The sequence below is a fragment of the Lonchura striata genome, chromosome 8, assembly GCF_046129695.1.
Source record: "Lonchura striata isolate bLonStr1 chromosome 8, bLonStr1.mat, whole genome shotgun sequence".
Classification (NCBI taxonomy): Eukaryota; Metazoa; Chordata; class Aves; order Passeriformes; family Estrildidae; genus Lonchura; species Lonchura striata.
Window position 1 is genome coordinate 9,232,821 of NC_134610.1, and position 23,437 is coordinate 9,256,257.

At 42.5% G+C, this 23,437-nt stretch overlaps 2 protein-coding genes across 3 annotated transcripts; one reads left to right on the forward strand and one right to left on the reverse strand.

The window, feature by feature from the left end:
- Positions 1 to 4,809: 4,809 nt before the first annotated feature.
- Positions 4,810 to 15,273, reverse strand: C8H2orf76 (chromosome 8 C2orf76 homolog). Its single transcript, XM_021548692.3, has 7 exons — positions 15,231 to 15,273; positions 14,799 to 14,942; positions 13,474 to 13,626; positions 11,728 to 11,778; positions 8,232 to 8,269; positions 8,016 to 8,097; positions 4,810 to 4,995 (listed from the first exon to the last, which is right to left on the reverse strand). The coding sequence occupies exons 3-7, from the start codon at positions 13,604 to 13,606 to the stop codon at positions 4,919 to 4,921; spliced, it is 381 nt and encodes a 126-aa protein (XP_021404367.2). The 5' UTR covers positions 13,607 to 13,626; positions 14,799 to 14,942; positions 15,231 to 15,273; the 3' UTR covers positions 4,810 to 4,918.
- Positions 15,274 to 15,450: 177 nt separating this feature from the next.
- Positions 15,451 to 18,657, forward strand: DBI (diazepam binding inhibitor, acyl-CoA binding protein). 2 transcript variants are annotated; one of them, XM_021548689.2, is made up of 4 exons: positions 15,451 to 15,598; positions 15,796 to 15,913; positions 17,583 to 17,645; positions 18,365 to 18,657. In XM_021548689.2, exons 1-4 carry the CDS (start codon positions 15,590 to 15,592, stop codon positions 18,436 to 18,438), a joined length of 264 nt encoding a protein of 87 aa, XP_021404364.1. In that variant the 5' UTR covers positions 15,451 to 15,589; the 3' UTR covers positions 18,439 to 18,657. The 2 variants fall into 2 exon arrangements, with proteins under 2 accessions (XP_021404364.1, XP_021404365.1); XM_021548690.3 differs by having other exon boundaries at positions 15,454 to 15,572.
- The last annotated feature ends 4,780 nt before the right edge of the window (positions 18,658 to 23,437 follow it).

The following is a 23,437-nucleotide window of genomic DNA, read 5'->3' on the forward strand; positions in this document are numbered from 1 at the left end:
CTAATCACTGACAGCATAAAGCTGTGCACAGTGCTTGGATTTGGGCTCTGAAACTCACATCCCACCTCAGCTCATCCCAGCTCAGCAACCAGCTTCTCCTCAGCCCTTGCACTACAAGGAGGAAGCAGTGGGAGCTTAGGGTCAGAAGCATGGAAGATGCATTTGTTGTGTGTTTAAGCTGTGTTGCTGAAGATGTTTTGCTCTGCTTTGCATGTGTGTCCGTTCCAGATGGTTTTCCTCGTGTTTAAAAGAAACAGGCATACTTAAAATCGACTTTACAAAACCTCAGCAAATTAACACTGATCTTTTCCAGACAATTCTTCAAATTAATGTTCTGCAAATGCCTCCTCATAGCATGCAAAGATTTAGATACGCTGGGAACTGACTCTGCAAGGGATGATCTCTAACGAGGAATTTAAGCACTGAAACCAGTTCAATTTGCTGCATTTTGATTTTAATATAAAAAGAAATATTTTCTGCAAGGAAAGACTCAGCTTTCATCACCAGATCCCTAGCACAGACTTCAGAGGCTAGCCCAGTTCACAAATAAGCACTTGTCATAAACATGACACATCTCTTGGCTTACAGAGGTTCTGGAGAAGCAAAGAACAGGCTGTGCTGACATCTGGTGGCTTTCTCTGCAGGCAAAGAGTTCATGGCAATGGGTCCTGGCTTTTCACTGCCCCTTTTTTTTCCTTTCCTGATGTAACTCTTTCATTTCCTTACAAGATTCAAACCATTATGATAAAAACCTTTTTGTTTCCACTGACTGGGGGACAGTGCTGTTCTCCAGTGCAAGTCTTCCTGCAAAGCAAGAAAAGAGCCTTTGTTGTCCACTATTAGTTACAGTCCAGAAAAGGTCTCCATACCAAAGCATATTTTTTCATGAACGAATTTTAAAAAGTGTACATTCACTGCCACAGGAAATGCTGCTATTGCATATCAGATGAGGTGCAAACCTCACCATTAAGGCACTGCACATCAGCAGAAGTGGCAGCAAGAAGCAAAGGGAAGTGGCTGGGGAAACATTCGAAGCTGTGTCCTCAACAGGAAATGGGGAGGAGAGAGAAGTCAATATCCTGATAAAATAGAAAGCACCAAAAGTTGTCTACTGGGCGTTTCTTGACTCATTAATCACTTGTAAATCTGTGCCAGCAGCTCTATGGAAAGGAAGCAATGGAAGAGCACCAGTTGCCAACCAGGAAGCCTGAGCTCAGTCCAAGCTGCTCAATAAACAAAAGTGTGCATTTGCCTCAGGCATTTGGAATGCCCCCAGTCACCTGCCCACTCTGTATCTGGGATCCATCAGCCACAGGAGACCAAGAATGAGCATCCTCTTCTCTGGTTTTAGCTTCTTGATCTTTGGATACTCTGGATTTCTGTGGCTATTAGCTTCCAAGGACAGGGCCCATGGATGTCCCATCGTGGCTGTGGGAACTCTTGGACTGCTACTTACAGACTCATTTTTAAATAAGTGATCTCTCAGGGGATGTTAAATACTGCCAGGGAGTGAAAGAGAAACACCACAGCTTACAATATATTTCTGTATCACCTTTAAATCTCAATGTTTACATCACATAAAGCAGTTAACTGTAAAAGTGGTGCTTGTCAGATCTTTGTCTTTTATCCCACTGGTCAACTCAGATTTTTCTTAACTCTGGCTTCTTCAAAAGGCAACATAACTGCCTCTGGGCAGAAAAATAATTAAAACTGTTGGATGCAGAAAGTATAATGTGACAAAGCCAGAAAAAAAATAAGATGTTTATTGGAGTAGTTCATTAATTCAGTTCCAAAATTATGAAAAAAACACCATTTTTGTACCTTTAGTTGTACAGAAAGCAGCACTGCTCTGGTATCTCTGCACCAAGACTGTTGCACATGCAGATTTTGCTGTTTATTCAGTTACAGTATTACTTCTTCTTCCTATTTATGATAATTCCTTTCCAAATTTCCTCTCTTCTTCTTTAGCTTTCACACCTCCTAATCAAAACTCCAGTCTCTCTGAAATGATTTTTTTTCTCCAAGACACAGCCAAGCCTGACACACCATCCCAGGGTTCCAGTTTGACTACCTTTCCCTGCTACAGTGTTATAACCCAGGAAAAATTTAATTTCATTTCAGAGTACTCTCTGGATATTGTTCTTTTGTTTAATAAAAAAAAATAGTGAGTGGTTCCAAGAACATCCCACTGTAACACAAATCTTTATTAACCCCACAATGCCTAAGACCACTGGCAAAGCAGTATGACTTACCCCACTACACCTCAGATTAAAAGCAGCTGTAAACCAATGCAGTTCATGATTTCTGCCAGGATAACAAACCACAGTACTAACTCTGTGATTTTCTTCAACAGAAAGAGGATTTCAAAACAACATGGGCAAAGACATCTCAGTCTTTGCTATTTTATTAGCCAGTATTCAGAGATTTCGTTCAGTATTCAACAATCCTTGAACCAAACATACTTTGATACAAGGCTGTGCCATATCCCACCAAAAATATGCTGGAACAGCAGCTTTCCTAACAAGTTTTCAGTTATTATCTGTGGTTTTGTGGGGTTTACTTGAAAGAAGCATTACTGAAAGTCACAAAAAAAAATTTATAAATAAAATAAATAATTTTAAAACCCCCACAGTAGAAAAACACTTCAGGAAGAAACCAGTTTACAAGTATGGCCATTGAGAGCATTACAAAGGGCTCCCCTGTGCTGCTGGAGAAAGAAGCCAATGAAGTGCCATTGCCAGAGCAAACTGAGCTCACAAAGCAGTAGTTTAACCCTTCCCCTGGAAAGAGAAGTTAATCTGGAGTGCCAGTCACATCATTCTTTAATATTTGCAGTAGAACATTTACAGTTTTTCTCCTGATGCTGTAGAATTGCTCTTCCACTGCAAGTGACGCTGCAAGTTTGGAACTGTACAAGCCCAGAAATTGTTAAGATTTGGACAATTGTTAAAATGTGGTGACTCTTTCAAACACAAATGCTTTAGAAAAAAGGGATCACAAAACTAATCCAAATCTATCTGGAAGGGCTGGAAACCAAATTCAGTCATGCACAGTCTGAGAGTCTGCATGTACTGACAGTCACCATTTAGATGCCTTGGCAGGCCAGCCTGAGACACTGATGTCTGTGGTCCAATATCTGTTCCTATAAAGTTACCCTTCTTATTGTATATTTGGCTGAACAAAGATGAGATAGTTTGGAGTGCAATGCATCAGCTTGAACTATCTGAGAAGATGAGCACGAATTTGTATTAACCACATAAATCTGAAAACATGACAGACTGTAAGAAGGCTGAACGTGGGCCCATGTTTGGGGAGCAGGTACCAGCAACAGAGGGGCTGTCTGAACAGAAAGAGAAGGCAAGAGGTAAATTCTCCTCATAAATTCATCAGGGCATGCATAATGGCAACCCAGAACATAGGTGGCTTCAGTGACACAGGACTTCTCCTTACAAGACAAAGATACAGTAATTTAATCACAGCTGAGAAAGTAGGAGAGGTATTTCGCTAGAGAATAAAACTCTGAAGCAAAGCTGTTGGTGAGTAAAACAGCCTAAACCAGAGAGTTGTAAGGAAAGATGAAGAAAATGAGGTGGGAACAATATACAGAGGGTTCTTTGGCCCTACATCCAAAATAAAGGGAAATTTTACTCAGCTATTTTGGAAAGCACACGTGTCAATAAAAACAATAATCAAAGCCCTAGGAAATGGTAGGGTTACTCCTCCAGAAAGTCTCATGATACAGCACTGGCAGCTCTCACCCAGAGCTCAGCATAGATGTGTAGGTCTAAAGCAATTGCAAGTGAGGTCTCATTCAATTTAGCAGAGGCTGTGCCCAAAAAGCCTGCTAAGGCAGAGAGCCAGCATATTCCTATTTCAGTGAAGGGAGGCTTACAGGCACAGTGTCCCATGTTGGTACCCCCTAAAAAGCATTTCATGAGTGATGTCTACCTAAAAGTACTTTATTGGATGCATGATTCTTTTCTATTATTCCTAATTTGGCCTATGTAGTAGGAAAACCCAGCATCACCAAGAACAAACACATAGCAACAGAGTATTTGCCTCATGGAGAGTATAAAGGAATCAATTCCAGCCTCAAAGACATGTGGCTCACAGGCTGGGCCTCTCCTCACAAAAAATGCAATCATTCAGGTTTTATTCTTAAAACTGAAACCATGAGCTTTCACTCCACTTGGAAAAATGCCCAACTCCTCCTTAGGCAGGCTGATGTCCTGGCAGAACTCGAGCTGCTACCCCCATGTGAAGGTGTCTCCATGAAGTACAGCTAGAAACAGGGGAGCTGGTCTGTAGACACAAAAGCCTCCCAAGAGCCATTTGTCCCTTTCAGCATGCTAAAGAGGCTGGAAGAGAGCATAATGGAAAGCATTCACCACTGAAAAGCATGAAACACTGGCCAGTCTGCACTATTTAAACAAAGAGACCAAATATAAAATGAGAGTAGTAAAGCTGTGACTAGAAATAAAGAGATTCTCAAGTTCTTTAAAATACCCAGTGATTTGGTCATAAAATATTTCATTTTATTTGAAGGAGGTTTCACTTCATTTTCATTAGAAGTTAGTACTGTGATGGGATCATCCTGTGCATTCTCTAATTTCCATGTGCAGTTACTGCCTGCTGTGGGATCACACCAAGAACGTGTGCCATGGGTCAGGGATGGCACTGCCTGAGGCTCAAGAGCCAAGCACAGCAAAAAGAAAAGGAAGAAAAAAGTCACTTATGTCCCCCAGTTTTTCTTCTCTCAGCCTTAGCATACTGACAGAAATTAATTTCTATAGGAAGGGAATTGCACTGTTTGCAAAGAAATCCTCTAGGATTTATTGATCTTTAAGAAAAATCTCATTAAGCAGAATAAGGAAAATTTACAACAGGTATGGGAAAACAAAACAATCTCTTGGGATCTTCACCAGGCCGAAACAGGATTAGCTCTGTAGTTTCTGTAATCTTCCTCACAGAAGAATGCTAATTCCGTCTCATTTGCTAGAACAAATAAAAAATTTAATATTTAGCACACCAGTGAATGAACCACCAACAGCCAGCTATTTAGAATCTTAGAAGACAATTACCAGCTTTATGGTCAAAGACAATTATAAATCACCACCCATTTTTTTCCTCATATTTATGAAAAATGTTGCCAGTATTAAAGATGTCATTAAACCTCATTAAAAAACAACCCAAACAAACAAACCAGCAAGAACATGAATGTATAGAAGTAAATATGTGCACAAGACCCCTCAAGATTTGTTTAACACAGTCTTCAGAATTGTTTGTAAAAGCATTCAGCAAATTAAGTGACAGCATTTCTAACATCTTCAAATGCTAGGAAAGTAATGAAGCATGATGCACTCCTTTTTTGTGCATTTTTCTGTTAGAAAAGGGAGAAAGAAACTTCTTCCCATTAAATTAGCCTGTAGGTATAATAATTTAATATTTAGAGGATCAGTAGAATATTTTACAGATCACTTTACATTCTCCCTCATGACCCATCAAAATATGTGTCTGAAGAAGTTAATTTTTTGCCCTGCTGATGATTAATTCATGAGGCTTCGACAATATGCAAAGTGAAAGACACAAATTGGCTTCTCCAGCAATACCTTCAAATACCTCTAATTATTCACAGGGGATATGGCAGAGCTAAAGGACCCACAAAGGTTCAGAACAGTCACAATTCTTTCAACCCAGTAGGTCAAGGACTTCCTCTTCTAAAACAATAAGTCAGCAACATTACTAATTCAGAACAGAGACAAATCTGATGGAATGCCTTCACAATTATTAAACATGAAATTCTTTAAGGTGCTGAGCCAATAAATTCCACATTCGTTTTTTAAATTAAACCTCAAGTTAATGAAGTCTGCCAGTCTTGTAAAAAAAAAAAAAAAAAAGAAACAAAAAAGAGTAGAAGGGATTTTAGAATCTCAACTAGAAAACAGACAAGACCATTTGTAATGAATACTGAACACTTTATTAACATACACCCTGCTTTAAAAAATATGCAAGCATTAACTTTGCTGACTGGATAATAACTGTAATAATAATGACTACTACAGAGGCTTTCCTGAGGATACTTATCTAATGTCCTCATAATTTATAACTCTCTAGCCCAACCCTGTATAGTGCCAAGGGCAATCAACTGCAGCTTAGGAAAAATGTTCTGCATGTATCAGAACTTCCCAGCTTTTCTAAAGGTGATTCTGATTGTTTTATTCTAATAAGTCTTGTACAGACTAAATGTGGGAAAAATTTTGTATCTCAATAGATTTCAAATTTTCTTACTGATTTATACAAAATGTACAAAATTTATCATTTTATACAAAATGAGGACCAGTGGTACATGATACATGATATCACTTCCTTGGGTTCTCTTTTCTACTTCTTGTTGAAGGAGAAAAGTAAAATCTTCAAGATTTTATTACAAAGACCCCACTCCTAAATTAGCTAATTTTCACATCAAGATACACTGGAACATATCCAAATTCAAAATGACATAATGGCACATTACATTTTCCAAAGAATGGGTTTTCCTCTTCTATCACAAATATCCTCTGCATACTAATGACTAATAATTGCTGTTATTTAGAAAAAAAAATAAAAGAAAGCAGCTTTAAATCATTTTCTGCCCTAAATTAACCACCCCTCCCTTTGTACAGAGACACAGAAAAGGCTGCTGCATTCCTATTTCCTTTCACTGTAACATTTAGTCTGATGTTTTGACACCTTTTTTGATATCACATCCAACTGGTTCACTGCTGTAGCTACAAACCCATTTTCAAAGGCAGATAATATATACAAATACTCATCCATACCTTTTTGAAAGAAGACAGCTTTGTTATTTCTAATTCAACATTTGGCACTGTCATCAGTTCCTCTCCTGAACTGCACTGCCTTTTATGCCTTACACAGATAAAGATCATGGTTAAACAAATCTTCTGCTAGCTAAATTACAAATCTGCAAGGCTTGGGTGCCAGTAATCCTCACTTTCCCCCCCCACCCCCCCCCCATCCAACAGACAAAAAGATCTGGTGTAGTAAAAACTATTATTCATATTACAGGAACACTCTAAGACCTTTAGAAAAGGTATATTGGAACCAGTTGTAGCTCACACCAGAGAAAAACATTGAAGAGACATCCCAAGTCACTTAAAATCAGAAAATAAATCGCAGGAAACAGGAGAGTCAAGTAACCCACGAGAAAGAAATCCCACTCAGTAGCTGGGGAGCAATCAGTGAGCAGCAGGAGCAGGAGGGAGCCTCCTCTGTGAAGCCCCTGCACTTAGAGCACAGGCAGTTAAAGCTTTTCAGCCAGGCAAATCAGATCCAAATGAGCAAATGTCCATATCAAGGTGGAATGCAACCACATCCCCTAAGTACCCTGCTGCCACAAAGTCATTCAGCCACATTTATGAGAAGCCCAAAGGGCATTCAGGGACCATCAATTTTATCATGGCAGACATTTCTTACATTATTACCAAAAGACATGCCCTATATGTAGTCTCCTGTCAAAATGTGAGAAATCAGGTCAAGTTTCAACTCTTTGCTATGTTCAGCACATTCTCTAAATGATACTGCTCGAGCCTTCCTGAGCAATCTGGCTATCAGACACTGTATGCTGCACATTAAACAAATCTAATATCATTTCATTATTCCATGCTGGTTCCACTACTTACATTTCTAACCAAAACATCAGTTTAAATGTTACTGATAAGACTAAGCAGACACGGTACTAATAACCTATCTGTCAATCATTTAAAATTACTCTCAGCAGAATTATAAGCATACCCTCTAAAAATCACAATTTGCATTCTGAACATTTGGAGTGCAGATACCTGCTGCCCTCAGACCAATGATTTGAATAATGCTTCCCTGAATAATTATCAAGTCATGTAAAGAGCATCAGAAATAGCATTTACTTTTCAGCAGCCTGTCCAAACATAATCAGCCAGTTTTCAGTTTAATGCTACCACAAGGAACAGCATCCTCAGTCAATACAAATGTACTCCTACCTACTCCAGCTGCTTTCAGCGTGCTGTCTTCCTGCAAAATCAGTTTGTCATCATCTTCCAAACTCACTACAAGCTCACCAGTCTACAAATCAGAGAACCAGAAAACAAAGATAAGAAGAATTTACTGATTTCCTCTGCACCAGTCTTGTTTGACAGTGCATAGATCTGCCTGCATCAAAGCATGCAAAAGGAGAAGAACACAGCTAATAATCTTACCTTAGATTTGTGTGCTTGGTGAATAATCTTCATTGTATCTGAAAGAAAAAACAATGTTTTCCTAAAATAAGGCTTAATAAGCACACAACACAAAGTTGTACTTGGGGAAAGGCAAATAAACAAAAGGGGAAGCTTCAAAATATTTTGTTATTAACAATTTTGTATATTCAACCTGAAAGAGGCAAAAACATCTTGATCTCACAATCCTGCAGCCACAGTCTTAAAGCAGTCAATGCAACATTAAGGTACCACATCCTATTGGGCTTCTGTCTGCTGGCTGAATTACAATAACCAGCTAATGACCATCTCAATTGCCAGTCAAAACACATCAATTTAAATGCCACTTAGGGTGTTTTAACTTAATAGGTTTTACACATGCAATTGGGGCAGGACCACAAGCATTTATGCACTGTCAACTGCTACAGCTAAGTTGATAGGCAGCAAGTAATTAAGACACAGTAACCTGATCACTTCAGATCATCCCTTGAAATTTTCCTTCTCATGAATACAACACCCACCACCCACAGTAGAAATTTCATTAAGCAAGTCCATTTTACATGAACACCTACAGCCTCTTCTCTTTAATGCTATACCCTCTTCAACAATTTTTATTTCACGTTTGTGCAGTGTAGTGCTTTTAGAAATTAAAACAAAAGTACTACTTTCTTCTGGCAAGATGGGCATGGGCATTTGCAAACAGTAGGGAAACACAGGGGAAAATAACACAGTCATTAAAGCAACTGGATGAGTACAAAGATCCAGAAGGAACATCTTGAAGCCATGCAACACTGAAAAACTAAAACTAAAACTAAAACTAAAAATAAAAATAAAAATAAAATTGAGCTCTGAAGACTCTGTGCTTGAACAAATTTGGAGTAACACATCAATCCCTTTCCAGCAAAGAAGAAGAACCAGTTCTGCTTGTCTGCTCATGTTCTGTTCTAGTTTAGTTTTGTGCACTGAGTGAACATTACATGTTGCAATAATCTGGTAAGAGAAGGATGCAGCTGTTGTACTACGACATGCAGCAAAGTTAACTACTGGCTAAACCGACTTTCAAAGTACCAGGAGCAAGTATTCAGATGTTCAGATTCTAACAGAGATCACATTCCCACTCAGTAGTTTGCTTCCATACCATTCTGGTCCATTTTGAACACTATTTAAAATATTACATAAGGTAAGAAGTACTCTTGTATTTGCACTGCAGAGGTCACTGAGAAGGCAGCTTTGGCATGTTGTAATAACTGTGGTATTAGAAGCAAGACAGACATTATATTGCAATTACCAGGATCCATCTTGCACAGAAACATTACAAAAGACCAAGCAATCACAGAAAAAATATGTTGTAATCATGAAACCTTTCTACTGCAGCAAAGAAACCCTGCCTGTTAGTTTTAAGCTCTTCTGTCTACTTTGGTACGTTCCCTTTTCTCTAGTCTTTGTCCAGTCATGTCCTGAAGCATTGTCTCAGTTCTGCTTGCTCAGAACTCCAACACTGGCACCCAGCAGTTTACCATGGCTTCATCTGAGCTATTAAATGGTTTCTTTAACTCTGTTACAGAGATGAAACTACAGTCTCTTCTTGAAAGCTAAGTCCTCTGACTAGCCTTTGCTATTTCATCCCCAACTGATCCCACTCAATCATACTGCCAAGTTTTTATCTTGCCTTTTCTGATAACGGGTCTATCATGGCAATTGATAAGATACCACTTTCTAAGTGATTTTATGAACTACCTGCCATACTGCTCCACATTCATGGATGAAAGAAATAAAACTGAGAAGCAGATTATGGAACAAGCTGGCACCCAGACTGCCAACATCAGTGAAAAGGTACTATGGTACTATGGTATGAAAAGGTGACAAGGTACTAAGATAAGACTGACTCAGAAGAGCTCTAGACCAAGAACCAGAATAATCCATACAAAGAAATGAAGAGAAAACGGAAGTCAGAAGCTTTGAGATGTGAATTGGAGCACTGATCCAAGTCCAAAAATGTGATGGCATTATATATGATGTTAAAAAAAAGTGGTGCTGAATTCTGCAGGGAAGGAAGCTGAAACAGCAAGGTGAGAGACAACCAAGATTTCCGGCACCACCAAACAAAACAGGAGAAAAAGTCTGGCTTTCACTGGCACTATTAATGCAGAAGTCTCACTGCCTTTTCCTCACAAAAACATAAGAAAGACAGCAAAATACTACAGAGATAGCAAAGATGCCAAAAACATGAACCTGGATGATTCACAGCCTGAGGGGAAGGTGAGGAACCTGGCTTTGATTTTCCTGTGTGAAAATTTTCCTGCAGTTAGCACCATCACAGTAAGAGTAGGCTCCCAGCAACTGGTGCAACAGGTTTTAAAGTTCTGCTCAGTCCTACAGGGCACAATCAGACCCTCAGCCACCAGATATGTCTTGGGAAAAGCTAAACTGATCTCCAAGCGATGACAGAACTAGCAGCTGGGACAGGCAGCACCAGGGATACATCTGAGAGCAGCAGTTCTAGACAGGAACCCCTCAAATAGTCAAAGCTACAGATGGGGTGAAGGGCACCTCCAAATTCAAACTTACACTTCCAGATGTTTCTCTGTTTCACCATCCTTTGCTTTTTTTAAATAGGCAAATAAAGTTTATTACCCTTCACATGTATTAAGTCGATTTCTCACTCAGTTCTTTGAATCACCATAGAGGAAGGAGTTTGTCAACTCCAAGGACATGGGATGCAGAGGGTCACTTGCAGGAAAACTCCAAGGGAACTCTGAGAATTTCCAAGTTCAGGAAAAGATACATGACTGACACCCAAGTTTACGAACTCCAAGAAAGGAAGTAACTCAGTCTATTTAAAAAGTTTTCTCTGTTGTCAAACAGATTAATTGGATATGTGCATGCCAATTTGCACAAAAAAAGGAAATATACATACAGATTTGAAAAAGTCAGCTTAAACTTCACATCATGCTATTTCATACCACCAGCTTGAATTTAAGAGTTTTCATATCTACTTGAGCAAAGTTGCCCTGTTTCCCTTATATTGTGTAAACTATTTAAGTATATCAGTCTTAAGCATTTGCTACTTTTTGCCTTCAGCTTCTGCCTCACCATCAGTAAATAGATACTGAAGTATGTAAGCACACAGAGAACTACAATTTCAAAGTGTTTTGAGATCACAAGCTGTTCATTAAGGCAAAACCAGAGTTAGGCACTTAAAAAAAAAGTAATAAAAATTAGTATCAAAACCCATCAGTTCCCAATAGCAAATAATGTAAACCATGCAGCCTAATTCAAAGATTAAAAGAGATCTTCACAATAATGGTCAAGTTCTGCAGACAAGATCCCAGTTGGCATAACTCCAGCTACAAGAGCTGGACAGAATTGTGAATGCAGGCAGGCACTGGTACCAACATTAGTATTTGCAGCAATTCTCCTTTAAGTTGTATAACTGCTGGTGTAAAATATCATGTGATCATTTGACAGTACTTAAAACAAGAAAATAGAAAACACCTACCATACTTGTAATTTTTAAAAGGAGGAGGAAGTCCTGATCTTGAAGACACATCTGTTTAAATAAAAGCACAAAGTTAAAACAAAGTTCTCTTTTTTAATTATTTCCAATATTTCATTTTCCATTATTGTGCAATGTATGCATCCCCTGGGCAGCCTTTGCATCAAAATAAATCTGCAACATAGGCGACTTGTTTGAGCATCAAATGCTAAAACACAGCCTTTGGCCCAGATTCTATAGTGACTCCGTATGTGAATAATTCCATTTGAGCATGAAGTCTCTCTGAACAAAACACCCCACGAGGACAGTGAGTCAGTGCAATTAGGGTATTGATCACAGGAGTCTGATCCTTCAGAAAACTGCCAGGAACATCCTTTTAATGGTTTGCCCAGCATCTCTCTTTACCTTACACAAACAGCTGACAACTGTCACCCAGAACTGAATCCTTAGGTAAACATGCTGTGAAAAGGAAGCCAGACTGTAGAAAATTAACTCTTTAGCTGCTTGCAGGACACAGCCCATATGTAACTGCAGGAACATTGACACTTTCCCTGGTGGCAGTGCTCCCTGGACCTCAGAAGGCCCAGCAGCCACCTGCAGGGTGCCCAGCAGCAAGGTGGCTGAAGCCATGATTTCTTCAGTAGTTTAACCATTTATCTTAAATGGCCTCTTCAAAACAGATTACTGTAAAGAAAGGAACAGAGCTTTTGGACCCCCATGGAACAAAGTTCTAAGTCTTGTTCAAAACATTGGTTTTGTCTCAAGTAACAATGAGTTGCAATATTGCACACATCAAAAGCAAGTTTTGCAGCACTGATTTTTATTTTCTTGCTCATAACAGCAGCTGTGCCATATGTTCTGAAAGTGCTTGCAGTTTTCCAACAGCATCCTAAGACTTTGCCATGCCTGTCACTGTCTAGAAATATGGAAATTGCCAAACACAAGACACCCATTGTCCCAGGGCAATGTCCTAGGAGTTGCTCAAATGCTACCATCTATAACAGCTCAAGACTTGTTTAAGCTGACTTAATGAAAAAAAAAAACAAATTATGTCATTTTGTACCCTTTGAATGTCTCCACTGAGGTGTGTGGAAATACACCTGCAGGATTAAGGGTAACACCCTAATTATCAAGTCACTGTGTGGGCTGGTCTGCAGTATTTAACTTTTAGATGCAATGTCACTTTCAACCAGGCTTATAAAAGAGAAAGCCCTCAGATGAGTAAATCTGCACCACAAAGCTCAAGATGGAGACAAGAAACTCGGAAACAAACATGCAGAGCGAGACCACACAGTGTCAAAAACAAGTTTTCAAGATTCTCTTTTCTCACAAATAGCAAACAGATTTTGAGTTCCCACATTCCACATATTTGTGTAGTTAGGATCAAACACTTTCTAAATCCTGTTTATTTATTCTTATTAATTTATGAATATTTGCCTGACAGCACCCCTCAAGGAGCCTGAGGCACTGAGCCAAATGCAGCAACGCCCTTGTTTCTTTTAGACTAAACATGGGGATTTGGGCAGGGGGAACAGTCCATCCAAATTCAAGCATGGCACACCAACCATGGAAGCTGTTATTAACTCCAGACCTTTCATGTAAGGAAGGAAAGCACGCAGGGGATGTAACCACAAATTTGGCATCTCTACCAAAGCCACAGAATTCCCATTCATTTGCACCCCTCCACTTCCTTGTGGAGGGACAGCAGCACTTGGACTGAAGAGGAGGAATGAGGCAGCCATGCCTTACCCCTGCGCACAAAAGCCATGAACTCCTTCACTGTCTGGTCCAAGGGAACTCCATGGTACACCAGGGGTCGGAAATTGCGGTGCTCGAAGGAGCGGACGAGACGAACCGTGACGGTTGAGCTTTCTGCTGACATGAGAATTAATTCTGAATAACCTGGGAAAAGTTAAAGGGAGGAATTACTGCCTTTCCTCTGTGTACGAGCGCAGCTGGAAAACGAGGCCAGGCCAAGCCTCGTGCAAATGATAAAACATGGTGAGAAATCCAACAGCATTGTGCCTTTCAGGATTTCACTGCTGTGATTCCAAATGCAGCAGTAGAAGGGTCTCAAAACAAGCAGATACTGCACAGCACACACTCCAGCACCTGTGCTGTGCAATGCCATGCCAGACTCCCCATTAAATATGCAAAAGTGCTATGGATAAATGCAAGTGTGTTGAGTGGGTTTTAAGTGACTGAAGACTACCTGCTGGCCTCTAGAAGAATGTCCTTATATAAACAAGCCCGAAGACTTTTTAACATACTTGTGTTGGAGAGAGTGTAATACTCTGAAAAATGCCTAAGCTGTTACACAATGCTCATTTTCACCTCCCCAGGGAAAGTGAAACACCACCCCCACATACACAGGCAAATAATTTTCCTGGTATACTACAGCATAATTAAGGGATTTAGTTTATAATAGTCGTTCTCTAGAAAGGCTCTGTGGGCTTATAGGAGAGAACAGAGCCTAAAACAGAGCAGCCTTGTCAACCCAAAACCCTATTCAAATAAGCCCATGTATTGCTCCATCGGGTTTTTTTTATCTCCACAGCAAAACAAGCTCTTTTCTGCTTTGACAAACATCTCCATTTTTAAGTGCTGGGCATCCCTCCGTTTCCTGGCCACGTACAGCTGCTGCAGCAAGGAGCAAGGACTGCAGCCCGTGTGCTCCACATCAGCACGACCTTTGCGCCTCCCATCCCTGAGCAGGCATCTCAGAGTCCACTCCAGTCCCGGGAGGGAACCTTTTACCTTTTACCTATTCACCCCTTTATGTTCTTTTTTGCGTGTCTTTTTTTTTTCTCCTTTTTTGCTGTGGGGTAATTTAAGTGTCCCACCACAATGCAGGTGCATCCCAGCCTTGGCTGTATTTGTCCCAGCCATAGCCTGGCAAAGCAAACCACCAATATTTTCATCAAGTACTGTTTGCAGGATGGGGACAAAGACCTTCCACAGCACAAGGCAACTTGGCCAATAACTCCCCGAGTCCCAATTCCATTTTAAATGAGTGTGCAGTGCACACCAAACAAATAACACATGCCAATCAAAAAAAAAAAAAAAAATCGTACTTTGCACCTGCAAATAACTCGATTTATACTAAACAGCAAAGATGGATGTTTTCTCGGTGCTATTCCACATGGGCTGGTGACTTGGGGGATGCAGTAAAGGGCACAGCATTCAGCTCACTTGCTCCTAAGCAGCATGGAGAAACACTGTGGGAACATAAATTCGGGAGCTCAACCAGAAATCGCCAATTTTCACATTTACTACTGAAACCGATCGCACGGAGGGCTGGGACCATGCGCCTCCACGAGGACAGGAAGGCAGGCAGGAAGCGCTGGTGGCCCATTCCTCTGGGAAAGAGGAGCCTCCCCGGACCCGCGGCAACACCGGGACCAACACCGGGACCAACACCGGGACCAACACCGGGCCCGGCCCCAGCACCGCCGCCCGCCCAGCGCGGCCCGGCCCGGGCCCGCCGCCCCCCTCAGGCCCGTTACCGCTCTCCGCCGGCACGTCCGGGTCCCGCCCCGCCCACCCGCTCCACCAATCGCGTCCTTCCGGCGGCACCCCCGAGCCGCGGGATTGGCTGAGCGGGCTCTGTGCCTCCCGCCGTTGTCTCCTCATGCCCTGGTGAATGGGAGGCACCCGCACCGCCTCCGCATTGGCTCCTTGCCCGCCCTGCGCCCGCCCCCGGCCCGCGCTGATTGGTGCTCGCGGAGCCCGCGGCGCTGCGATTGGCCGGCGGCCGGTCTGGCGAGGGGTGAGGCGGACGCGCGGCGGGGGCGACGAGGCAGAAGCGGCGGGGCCGGGAGCGCGCAGGGGGCGCAGCGATGAGCGAGGTGCGGGGGGCGCGGCGATGAGCGAGGTGCGGGGGGATTGCCGCGGTGAGCGCGGTGAGCACCGTGCGGGGATTGCCGCGGTGAGCGCGGTGAGCGCGGTGCGGAGATTGCCGCGGTGAGCGCGGTGCGGGGGCCGACACAGTGAGCGAGGGTCGCGGGGAGCCGGGGCAGCCGCGGGCCGCCGCCACCTTCCCCTCAGTCACCCCCTCCTGCCTTCCCCCAGGCCGCGTTCCAGAAGGCTGCCGAGGAGGTGAAGCAGCTGAAGTCGCAGCCCACGGACCAGGAGATGCTGCAGGTCTACAGCCACTACAAGCAGGCCACGGTGGGCGACGTGAACACGGGTGGGTGCCGGTGCCGTCCCGGCAGGCAGAGCCTCTCCCCGCTGCCCTTCCCTCGGCCCCGCGGCTCAGCCGAGTGACTCCCTGCCCACTTGGCACGGATTTGTGTGCGGGAGGGCACAGGCTGCCCCGATAAGGCTTTCTGCAAGTCGTAGTTTTTAGATTAACCCGGCTGCCGCCGTCTGTTCCGTGCAGTGAGGGCCTGAGGATGCTTTGTGCAAATATCACGATTGGGTTTTTTGGAGATCTCTGTTAGTAAGTAGCTGCTCGGGCCGAGGGGTGCTGCTTTAATGCAAACACGTCTGGGTTGTACAGACTTAAACAGCGAGGCAAGTGATACAAGGGTGGAACTGCAATACTGGAGGGGATGACACTGAGTTTATTTAGGCTGGATTGACTGCTAAAAATAGTACTGGAAAGCAGAACTAGAAGAATAGGAGAAATTTTTGGTACAGTCTTTCTGAAGTATATTTAATTGCAGCTCGTATGAAAGTTATGTATTCAAGTACACAGTGCAAAATGTTTCTGGCTACTTCTCTTGCTACAATGCTGTCCATGGCAGCTCAGCCTTTGGAGTAACATTTAAAGTGAAGCTTGTCTCTATCGCCCTTGTGTAATGCTGGAGTAGCTACAATTAGAAAGGGAAAAGGTCATTGCTTTGGAGTGCTGGCCTCCTAACCCAGTAGCTGGCAAAGTTTATTGAGCGTCCATTGATTTAAAAGCTGGCAGTGAAGTGTACAGGAAATGGTAAGTAATTTAATCTCCTTTTTCCAAAGCTGGCAGCATGAGAGAAAAAAGAATTGACTTTGGGTTTAAGATGTGGTCTTTTTGGTGCGGCTGGACATCCACATTATTAGTGCTTGACAGGGTGAAACAGTGCTGTGAGTATGCCACCATTCCTGCAAGTGTCTGCACTCCTGTGAAGCAGCAGCCAACGTGAGTTGGCCTGAGAAGCAGCCTGTGGGAGGGTGACTGATGGGGTTTGTGCTGGAGAGAAGTGGAGCTGCCAACTGGAGCTACAGGTCACTGTGCCATGGGGGCTGCACAGGACTGTTTCTGTGGATACTGCCCAGTTCCTTTTGTGAGTTCTAAGAATTATCTTTAACGAGAGAGAGAGAGAGGAAGTAAAACCACAAAGGAGACTTAAGATGAACCACGTACATGTCATTCACTTTCTGCTTGGCCACACCACAGCCTGCAGTGAAGTGAGTTAAATTTCCAAGGTTTTCAAATGCAGAACTATAGATTAGAAATACGCTACCAACTTGATGATAATGGGTTCCAAGCTGTATGTTACTACAAACAGCTGTCTGTTTCTGTGTCTCTGCCTGTAATGGACCTCCGGGTGTTTCTGCTTTACTTTAGAGCTGGTGTTCTTTAATTGGATAGCTCTTATGTGACAGCAGGCTCTTCAGAAAGTACAGCTAAACCAAGTGACAGCAGTTGGTGCTCTTCTGTTCAAATGCTGCTGTCTCAAGAGAATTTCTGTTGTCATCAACCATGTTGTAACATATTCCCCTGAGGTGATCTCCTGGCTACAGGTTAGCAAGAACAGCTGCAGAGATGAGCCATTGTATTTAGTCACAGTTAAGAGCTAACTAAGCCTTCAAGTGGGTATTGCCTACATCCAGATCACACAAACTAATCCTGCTGCTTATCCTGTCTTTCTCAGAGCGCCCTGGTATGCTGGACTTCAAAGGCAAAGCAAAGTGGGATGCCTGGAGTGCGTTAAAAGGCAAGTGTCTGATTAAAGAAATTAATAAAATTACACTGGCAAACTAGACAGACACATGTAGTTCAGCAAGAAACAGGTTAGTGTTGCTTTCTAATACAAGAGTTCTAGAAGTTCAGAATGCTATGAGAATAAACTTTAATTACCTTTGCAAGGCAGAAGTAATCCTGAAGAAGATGGCCTGTGTGAAAGAGAATGAGGGTGCAAAATGTCCAGCTGGCCTAAGATGTTAAATAAAGAAAAACAATAAAGGCAGCAGAAACCTAAATTTGTTTTCTTGATCCCAGCCTAGTACCCCAAAGACAGCTCCCAAAGGAGCTCTCCCTCCAGTTGTTATGCATCTTATGCATCTTCCAGTTAGGAAAGCTTTGGGAGAAACAACTGAGCTCTCAGCTCTAAATGAGGAGCCAAACAAGTTGTCTAATCTGTGACAATGGGGCTTTTTTCTGGTGTTTTAAGGAATAGCTCTCCTGTAATAATTGTCAACGGCATTAATAGAAATGATTAGTTGCTGCCTGTGCAAAAACAACTTTGCTGGGAAGCACTGTTTTCATGACTAATAAAACACATTTGTTAAAAACTTTAGCAGTGGATTCACAGCCAGGTGACCTTCCTGGCTCATTTGCTCTCCAGTGGCACAGACTAGAGCAAGAATTGTAACTTGTAAAAGGCATCTTAACCTGTGAAAGGTATCTGACTGCTTCCTGTGTTCTGTCCTTCAGGAATGTCCAAAGAAGATGCAATGAAAGCTTACATAGCAAAAGTGGAAGAACTAAAGGGCAAATATGGCATCTAAGGACTGGATAAATCAGCTACATGCACGCCTGCAACCTGCCTTATTTCTAATGTGGAAAAGTGGTTTCTAAGAGTAACCTTAGATACCTAATATGTCATAGTCAGTTCTCCTAATGCCTGTAGTTCAGGAGAAATAATGTACCTGGCTAATGTACTGACACGGTATAAATTCCTTCTGGGAACAAAATCTGGAACTCATTAAAGTGCGTTTGGTACTTTAGCTGTTGTGCTGGTCGTCCCTTAGCGGTCACAGCGAGCCCGTGCCGAGCAGAGCCGCGTCCCCTGTCCCTGTGCCACTAGAGGGGGTCGGTCACCTTCGGCACTGCCCGCTCCTGTCCAGCCGCTCCTGCCCAGGTCGCTGAGCGGCGACCCGCAGAAGCTGGAGCACCACGGAGCTTATCTGGAAAAGGTTATCTCTAATGCTGTGTGTGCTAAGAGCAAGGTGCTTGATACTTGTTGCCTGGAGCCTTCAGAGTCTTAGTCAACAGCTGCCAAATATCTTTCATAAAACACTTCTGGGACACGTTATTTCCCAACAGCAACATTGGGCTTCTGGAGTAAAGGCAAATACTGAACACAGAGCCTTCCCTGGGAAAGGAGAGATTCGAGAGGCAGTAGAGTTGATCCTCTTGATGCTGCTTGATCAACTTGATGTTGCCATGCAGTTGGCTGCAGTAAGAGGTGAGTCACTACAGACTGGCTGAACACTGGCAAGACTGCTCAAAGATAAAGACAGTGATCATCAGCAAAAGTTCGATTACAAAACACACAGTTGTGACTGTCTCTAGAAGGTTCATTGTTTTGCTCTGCCTGGTGTAGTCCCTTGGAGCTGCTGATGTTGGAAAGGGAAGACTTTGCTTTTAAAATGTGACTTTGAATTATTCCAGCATAAAGCATTTGAGAATGAAATCACAACCTTATACAGGAATCAGGCACTATAATTCCTACTGTACTGGTTAGCATCTGAATAGGTGAGGACTCTTCAGATAAGCAATTGATTTATGGAACTACAAGGGATGAAAACTATCATTATGTATCTGTCTAGGTAAATACATGGTGAGTAGTAGATTTAGAGATTACTTCACATGCTTTCAAAGATTTTAACTTTCCCCTTTACTACTTTTCATGGGAAATGTGCTTAGAGCTGCTTTTTGTCCTTTAAGATGTATTAGAATAGAGAAAAAAAAGGCAGTTTATTCTTGTTCCTCCTTCTTCTGGGTAAGTAAAATAAGCATTTGGGTTTTTTTTTTACCTGCTCTTGTATCTTCTGTTAGTTGAGGTTGTCTTAATTAAATTCACTTTGCAAGAGAGGGGCAAGAGCAGTTATTCACCATAAGAAATGCTTTTGCCTCTTCTCTAGCCCTAAATCCCACATCTACAGCTCCATCTTGGCAGCTGTATTTTGTGAAGCTGGTTATCTTTGAAGGATTCTGCCAAACTTGACCAGAACAGAGGTCACACAGCAAATGTTCCCACATTGCTCTTTGTTTGCTGGAAGCTGATGCACTGTGAGCACACTGTGCTTTGCCAGCATGTTTTCTGTCAAAACAGGTGTAGTCAGAATTTTTGACTGCTGAAGTAGTGGAGTTGGGTCTAAAGGATGGGCCAGGGGTAGCAAATTCTATATCACAGTCCTCATTTGGATTAGTTTCCCCTGTGGCAATTAATTGTTACAGTGCTGCTCTCCTTTCTCATACCTCTAGCATTAGGAAAACATCACTTTTTACACAGGGCTTATCCCAGAGAGGGTTTGCTCTTAGCCAGGCTTACAAATAATGCTATTTGCCAAAGAATACAAGTGACTGAGAATTCTGTCTTTATTTGGATACTTAATTTTTTACTGTCGCAACACCTTTCTGCTTGCAGCTTCCATATCCTTGAGAAAGTAACATCAGCAGTCTTACTATTTAGCTTGCCCTTTGGCAATCAACTGTGTCTTTCAGGAGCAAGCTGAAAACTTCAAGATGTGGAAATAGCTCTGCAGTAAGAGGCTACAAAAAGCACAAAGGCAGAAGCAAAGGTACTGGTGGCTGCACACAGTGTTTGTGACAAGAAGCAGCAACACAAAATTTGGCTGAAAGGGTAGTAATTGTTGAAATAGACTGAGCTAAGGGGCTCCTTATGGTTGTCTAGCAGCAGGATGAATATCTAAATGTGTAAGGACACTGGGCTGCCTGAAAATGTTTCTGACCTAGTGACCACCAAGTGCTTGCAGGTAAGGTGTGTGAGGCACCTGGGCTGCATAAATAACACCTGGGCAACAGTGACATCAGGGCAGGGGTGGTTTAAGGGCATCTAGAAACAGATTTGTAGGTAGAGGTAATTGCTTTTATTAAACTAATAAGGTGGTAAAAATAGACAACCATTGAGATCAGAAACAGAAGCAGCAAGCCTCAAACCAGAATATAATGCAGAGCCATTGCTCTGCATGCAGTAAGGCACTTTTGGTGGAGGATCAGATGCTTTTGATGGCTGGGCAGTGCTGCAAAACAGGGGATTGTTCTGACACCCGCTCAGGGAGTTGCTGCTATTTCCTCTTTGTTAGATCAAAGACAGGCCAGCAACATCCTGATCCTTGCAGTGCTGGGGAAGGAGGAGAGACGTGCTGAAGGCAGCCCAGCACGCAGGAGGTCAGAGGCCAGCTGGCACACACACGCTCAGCTCTGCTCTGCTGAGTCTGCAGCGTGCAGGACAGAACCTGGACTTTGGATATGGCCATAATAAATGTTAACTCCTGTGTGTGATAAGACAGTGTTCCTTCTATCACGCTTCTATGATTAGCTCTTACACAGAGCAACACAGCTGATTGGCACCCACTGCAGGTAGAGATAAGAAAGGGGATGGTGTTTTCCTTGGAAATCTCTTTCTGATGGGTTTTGCTTGCTTTTAACAAACATGTGAAGGTGCAACACTCATAGCACAGATTTAACAAATCAGTATTGTTGTGTTGCTTAAGGCCCATAACAGATTTTTCAACCCTGTGAAGTAAATTTTTCAGTTTGGTTAAAAGGCCCTCCAAGGCTGACTGCAGTGTGCCACTGACTCAAAATTCTTCAGTACTCATCCGGAATGATCCTGTTTCATGATGGAAGCATTTTAACCTTTGAATTTATTTGACCCTAATGATACTGCTAAAAATAAATGACAATTGCATTTGCTGCTGTTCAAAACATTTGCTCTTCCCACAAGTTTTCAGAGTAAACAGGATTGGGCAATACTACTTTGGGGTGACTGGCCATCTAAGCTATCCTGTGAGATTGATTATAAATTGGGGAGGCAGAAAGTGTATTTTAGTTGGGACAGTTTTCTAAATACCACAGCTGTCATCCCAGAAGTAGGTTACACAGTCCTCCAAGTAGTGAAAGCTGTGTAGAAGTAAGACAAGTTGATACTACATTGATAGAAGACATTTGAGTGCATTCACAGTAATAAACTCAGAAGGGTAAAAGCTAATGGAACAAAAACAGAATCTAATTTTTTTCTCCTCCCCACAAGTCTATGAAGTACCTTCCAATCTATGAATTAGCCAATCAACTGCTCGCTTAAAGTGTAAATACCATCAATTCATTTTAGATGGGTCTTCATCCTTTATAGAACGAGCTTGTATTTCTTCTAGAATCAGGGTATGGGTGAAAGTTAAACACAGTTTAGTTGTGTTATCTTTAGAATACAGAATTCACATGGAGCTCATCTGCAGTGATCTTTTAACTTTCGTTCCCAGCTATTCCCAGTACACATATATTTATGAGCTGCATCAAAAGAATTTTTTTTCTACATTCTGGAAAGGAAAACAATTACATTACTTGGCTGACACAGCCAGGCAGACACCTTGTTTGTCCCCACCAAATGTGCAAGGCACCAACTTGTGTTTCCCAAAAGGCTGAAGTAATGGTATGTCATCTCCTCCTAATAAACACTGCTCCTTTGAGTAAGTTCTGAACCTGGGAGATGGACTAACCAATTCAATGAAATTGCTACTTCTAAATCTCTTGATATGACTTTTTACTGATAGGAAAAATATGTATGTGACAGCTGAGAAGCTGAATTATTTTCCCCAAATTATGTAACATTGAAATATGGACCCAAATTTTTCTAGTAGTGCTAAAGACCTAAAGTTGGCTTTTTGGTTTCTTGGATTTTTTTTTTTTTTTTTTAATTGAATTTATATTTCAAAGCAGATTTTCAGAATGGTCAGATGCAAATATTTTGAGGTATTTCCTAAGCCAGTGTAACTATTGCAAAAGATCCCTGAAAAAGGCTGAATCTGAAACAGAATGAGTGAGCACCCAGTGTTGGATCTCTGCAATGTGATGCTGAGGTAGGTCCAAAAACTGATAGAGGTGAAAACACAATTCTTGCTGGGATACAACTTCTATTCCTTTAAGCCTGTCCTACTTAAAGTCTCTCTTCCTCTTAGGCTTAGCTGAGGCTGGGGATAAAACCACTGTAATGGAGTCCCATATTACCAGCATGTTTCTGACCCACTCTGAGTCCCTCCCAAGTACTGCTGCTGCGGTGGGCAGTAGGACCTAGGGCTGGCTGGTGGGTACAACTGGGTATTATCACCATGTGCAGCAGCCCAGGCCTCTCATGCACAGCCAGCAGCGAGGGGGAGAGCCTGGGGCTGCAGGGACACATGGCAGCCCCTGTCTGGTGGCCAGTCTGCCTTCCTGTGGCACAGCAGAGATGTCCAGGCAGGAGGCAAAGTGAAACCATCTGGCCCAGGAGCTTTCTCCTCTTTACATGCTTTTACATGCCGGGATGAATTTGTCCACTTGGCTGCAATAACTTGCAGCGATGGGAGGGAAATCCTGAGGTAAAGTAGTTGTGATAAGGGGCTGGTCTGAGCTGTGTGGGCCTTGGCACAACCCAAACTCCCTTCTGTTATATATGCTGCTGCCTGGGGCACAAGTCACCTAGGATGACTGCCTGAGTTCCCAGAAGCTGCTGGGCTTGAGCAGCTTGCCAGCAGCTTGCTGACTTTTTGCACTATTCCAGAA

Coding starts and splice junctions, on each gene's coding strand:
- C8H2orf76 (XM_021548692.3), bottom strand. CDS start 13,606: ATGTCAGCAGAAAGCTCAACCGTCACGGTTCGTCTCGTCCGCTCCTTC. Junction 11,779..13,473: donor CATGGCTTTTGTGCGCAGGG/GTAAGGCATGGC, acceptor TTATTTAAACAG/ATGTGTCTTCAAGATCAGGA. Junction 4,996..8,015: donor GCTGAAAGCAGCTGGAGTAG/GTAGGAGTACAT, acceptor TATTTGTTCTAG/CAAATGAGACGGAATTAGCA.
- DBI (XM_021548689.2), top strand. Junction 15,914..17,582: donor GGTGGGCGACGTGAACACGG/GTGGGTGCCGGT, acceptor TGTCTTTCTCAG/AGCGCCCTGGTATGCTGGAC. Junction 17,646..18,364: donor TGCCTGGAGTGCGTTAAAAG/GCAAGTGTCTGA, acceptor TCTGTCCTTCAG/GAATGTCCAAAGAAGATGCA.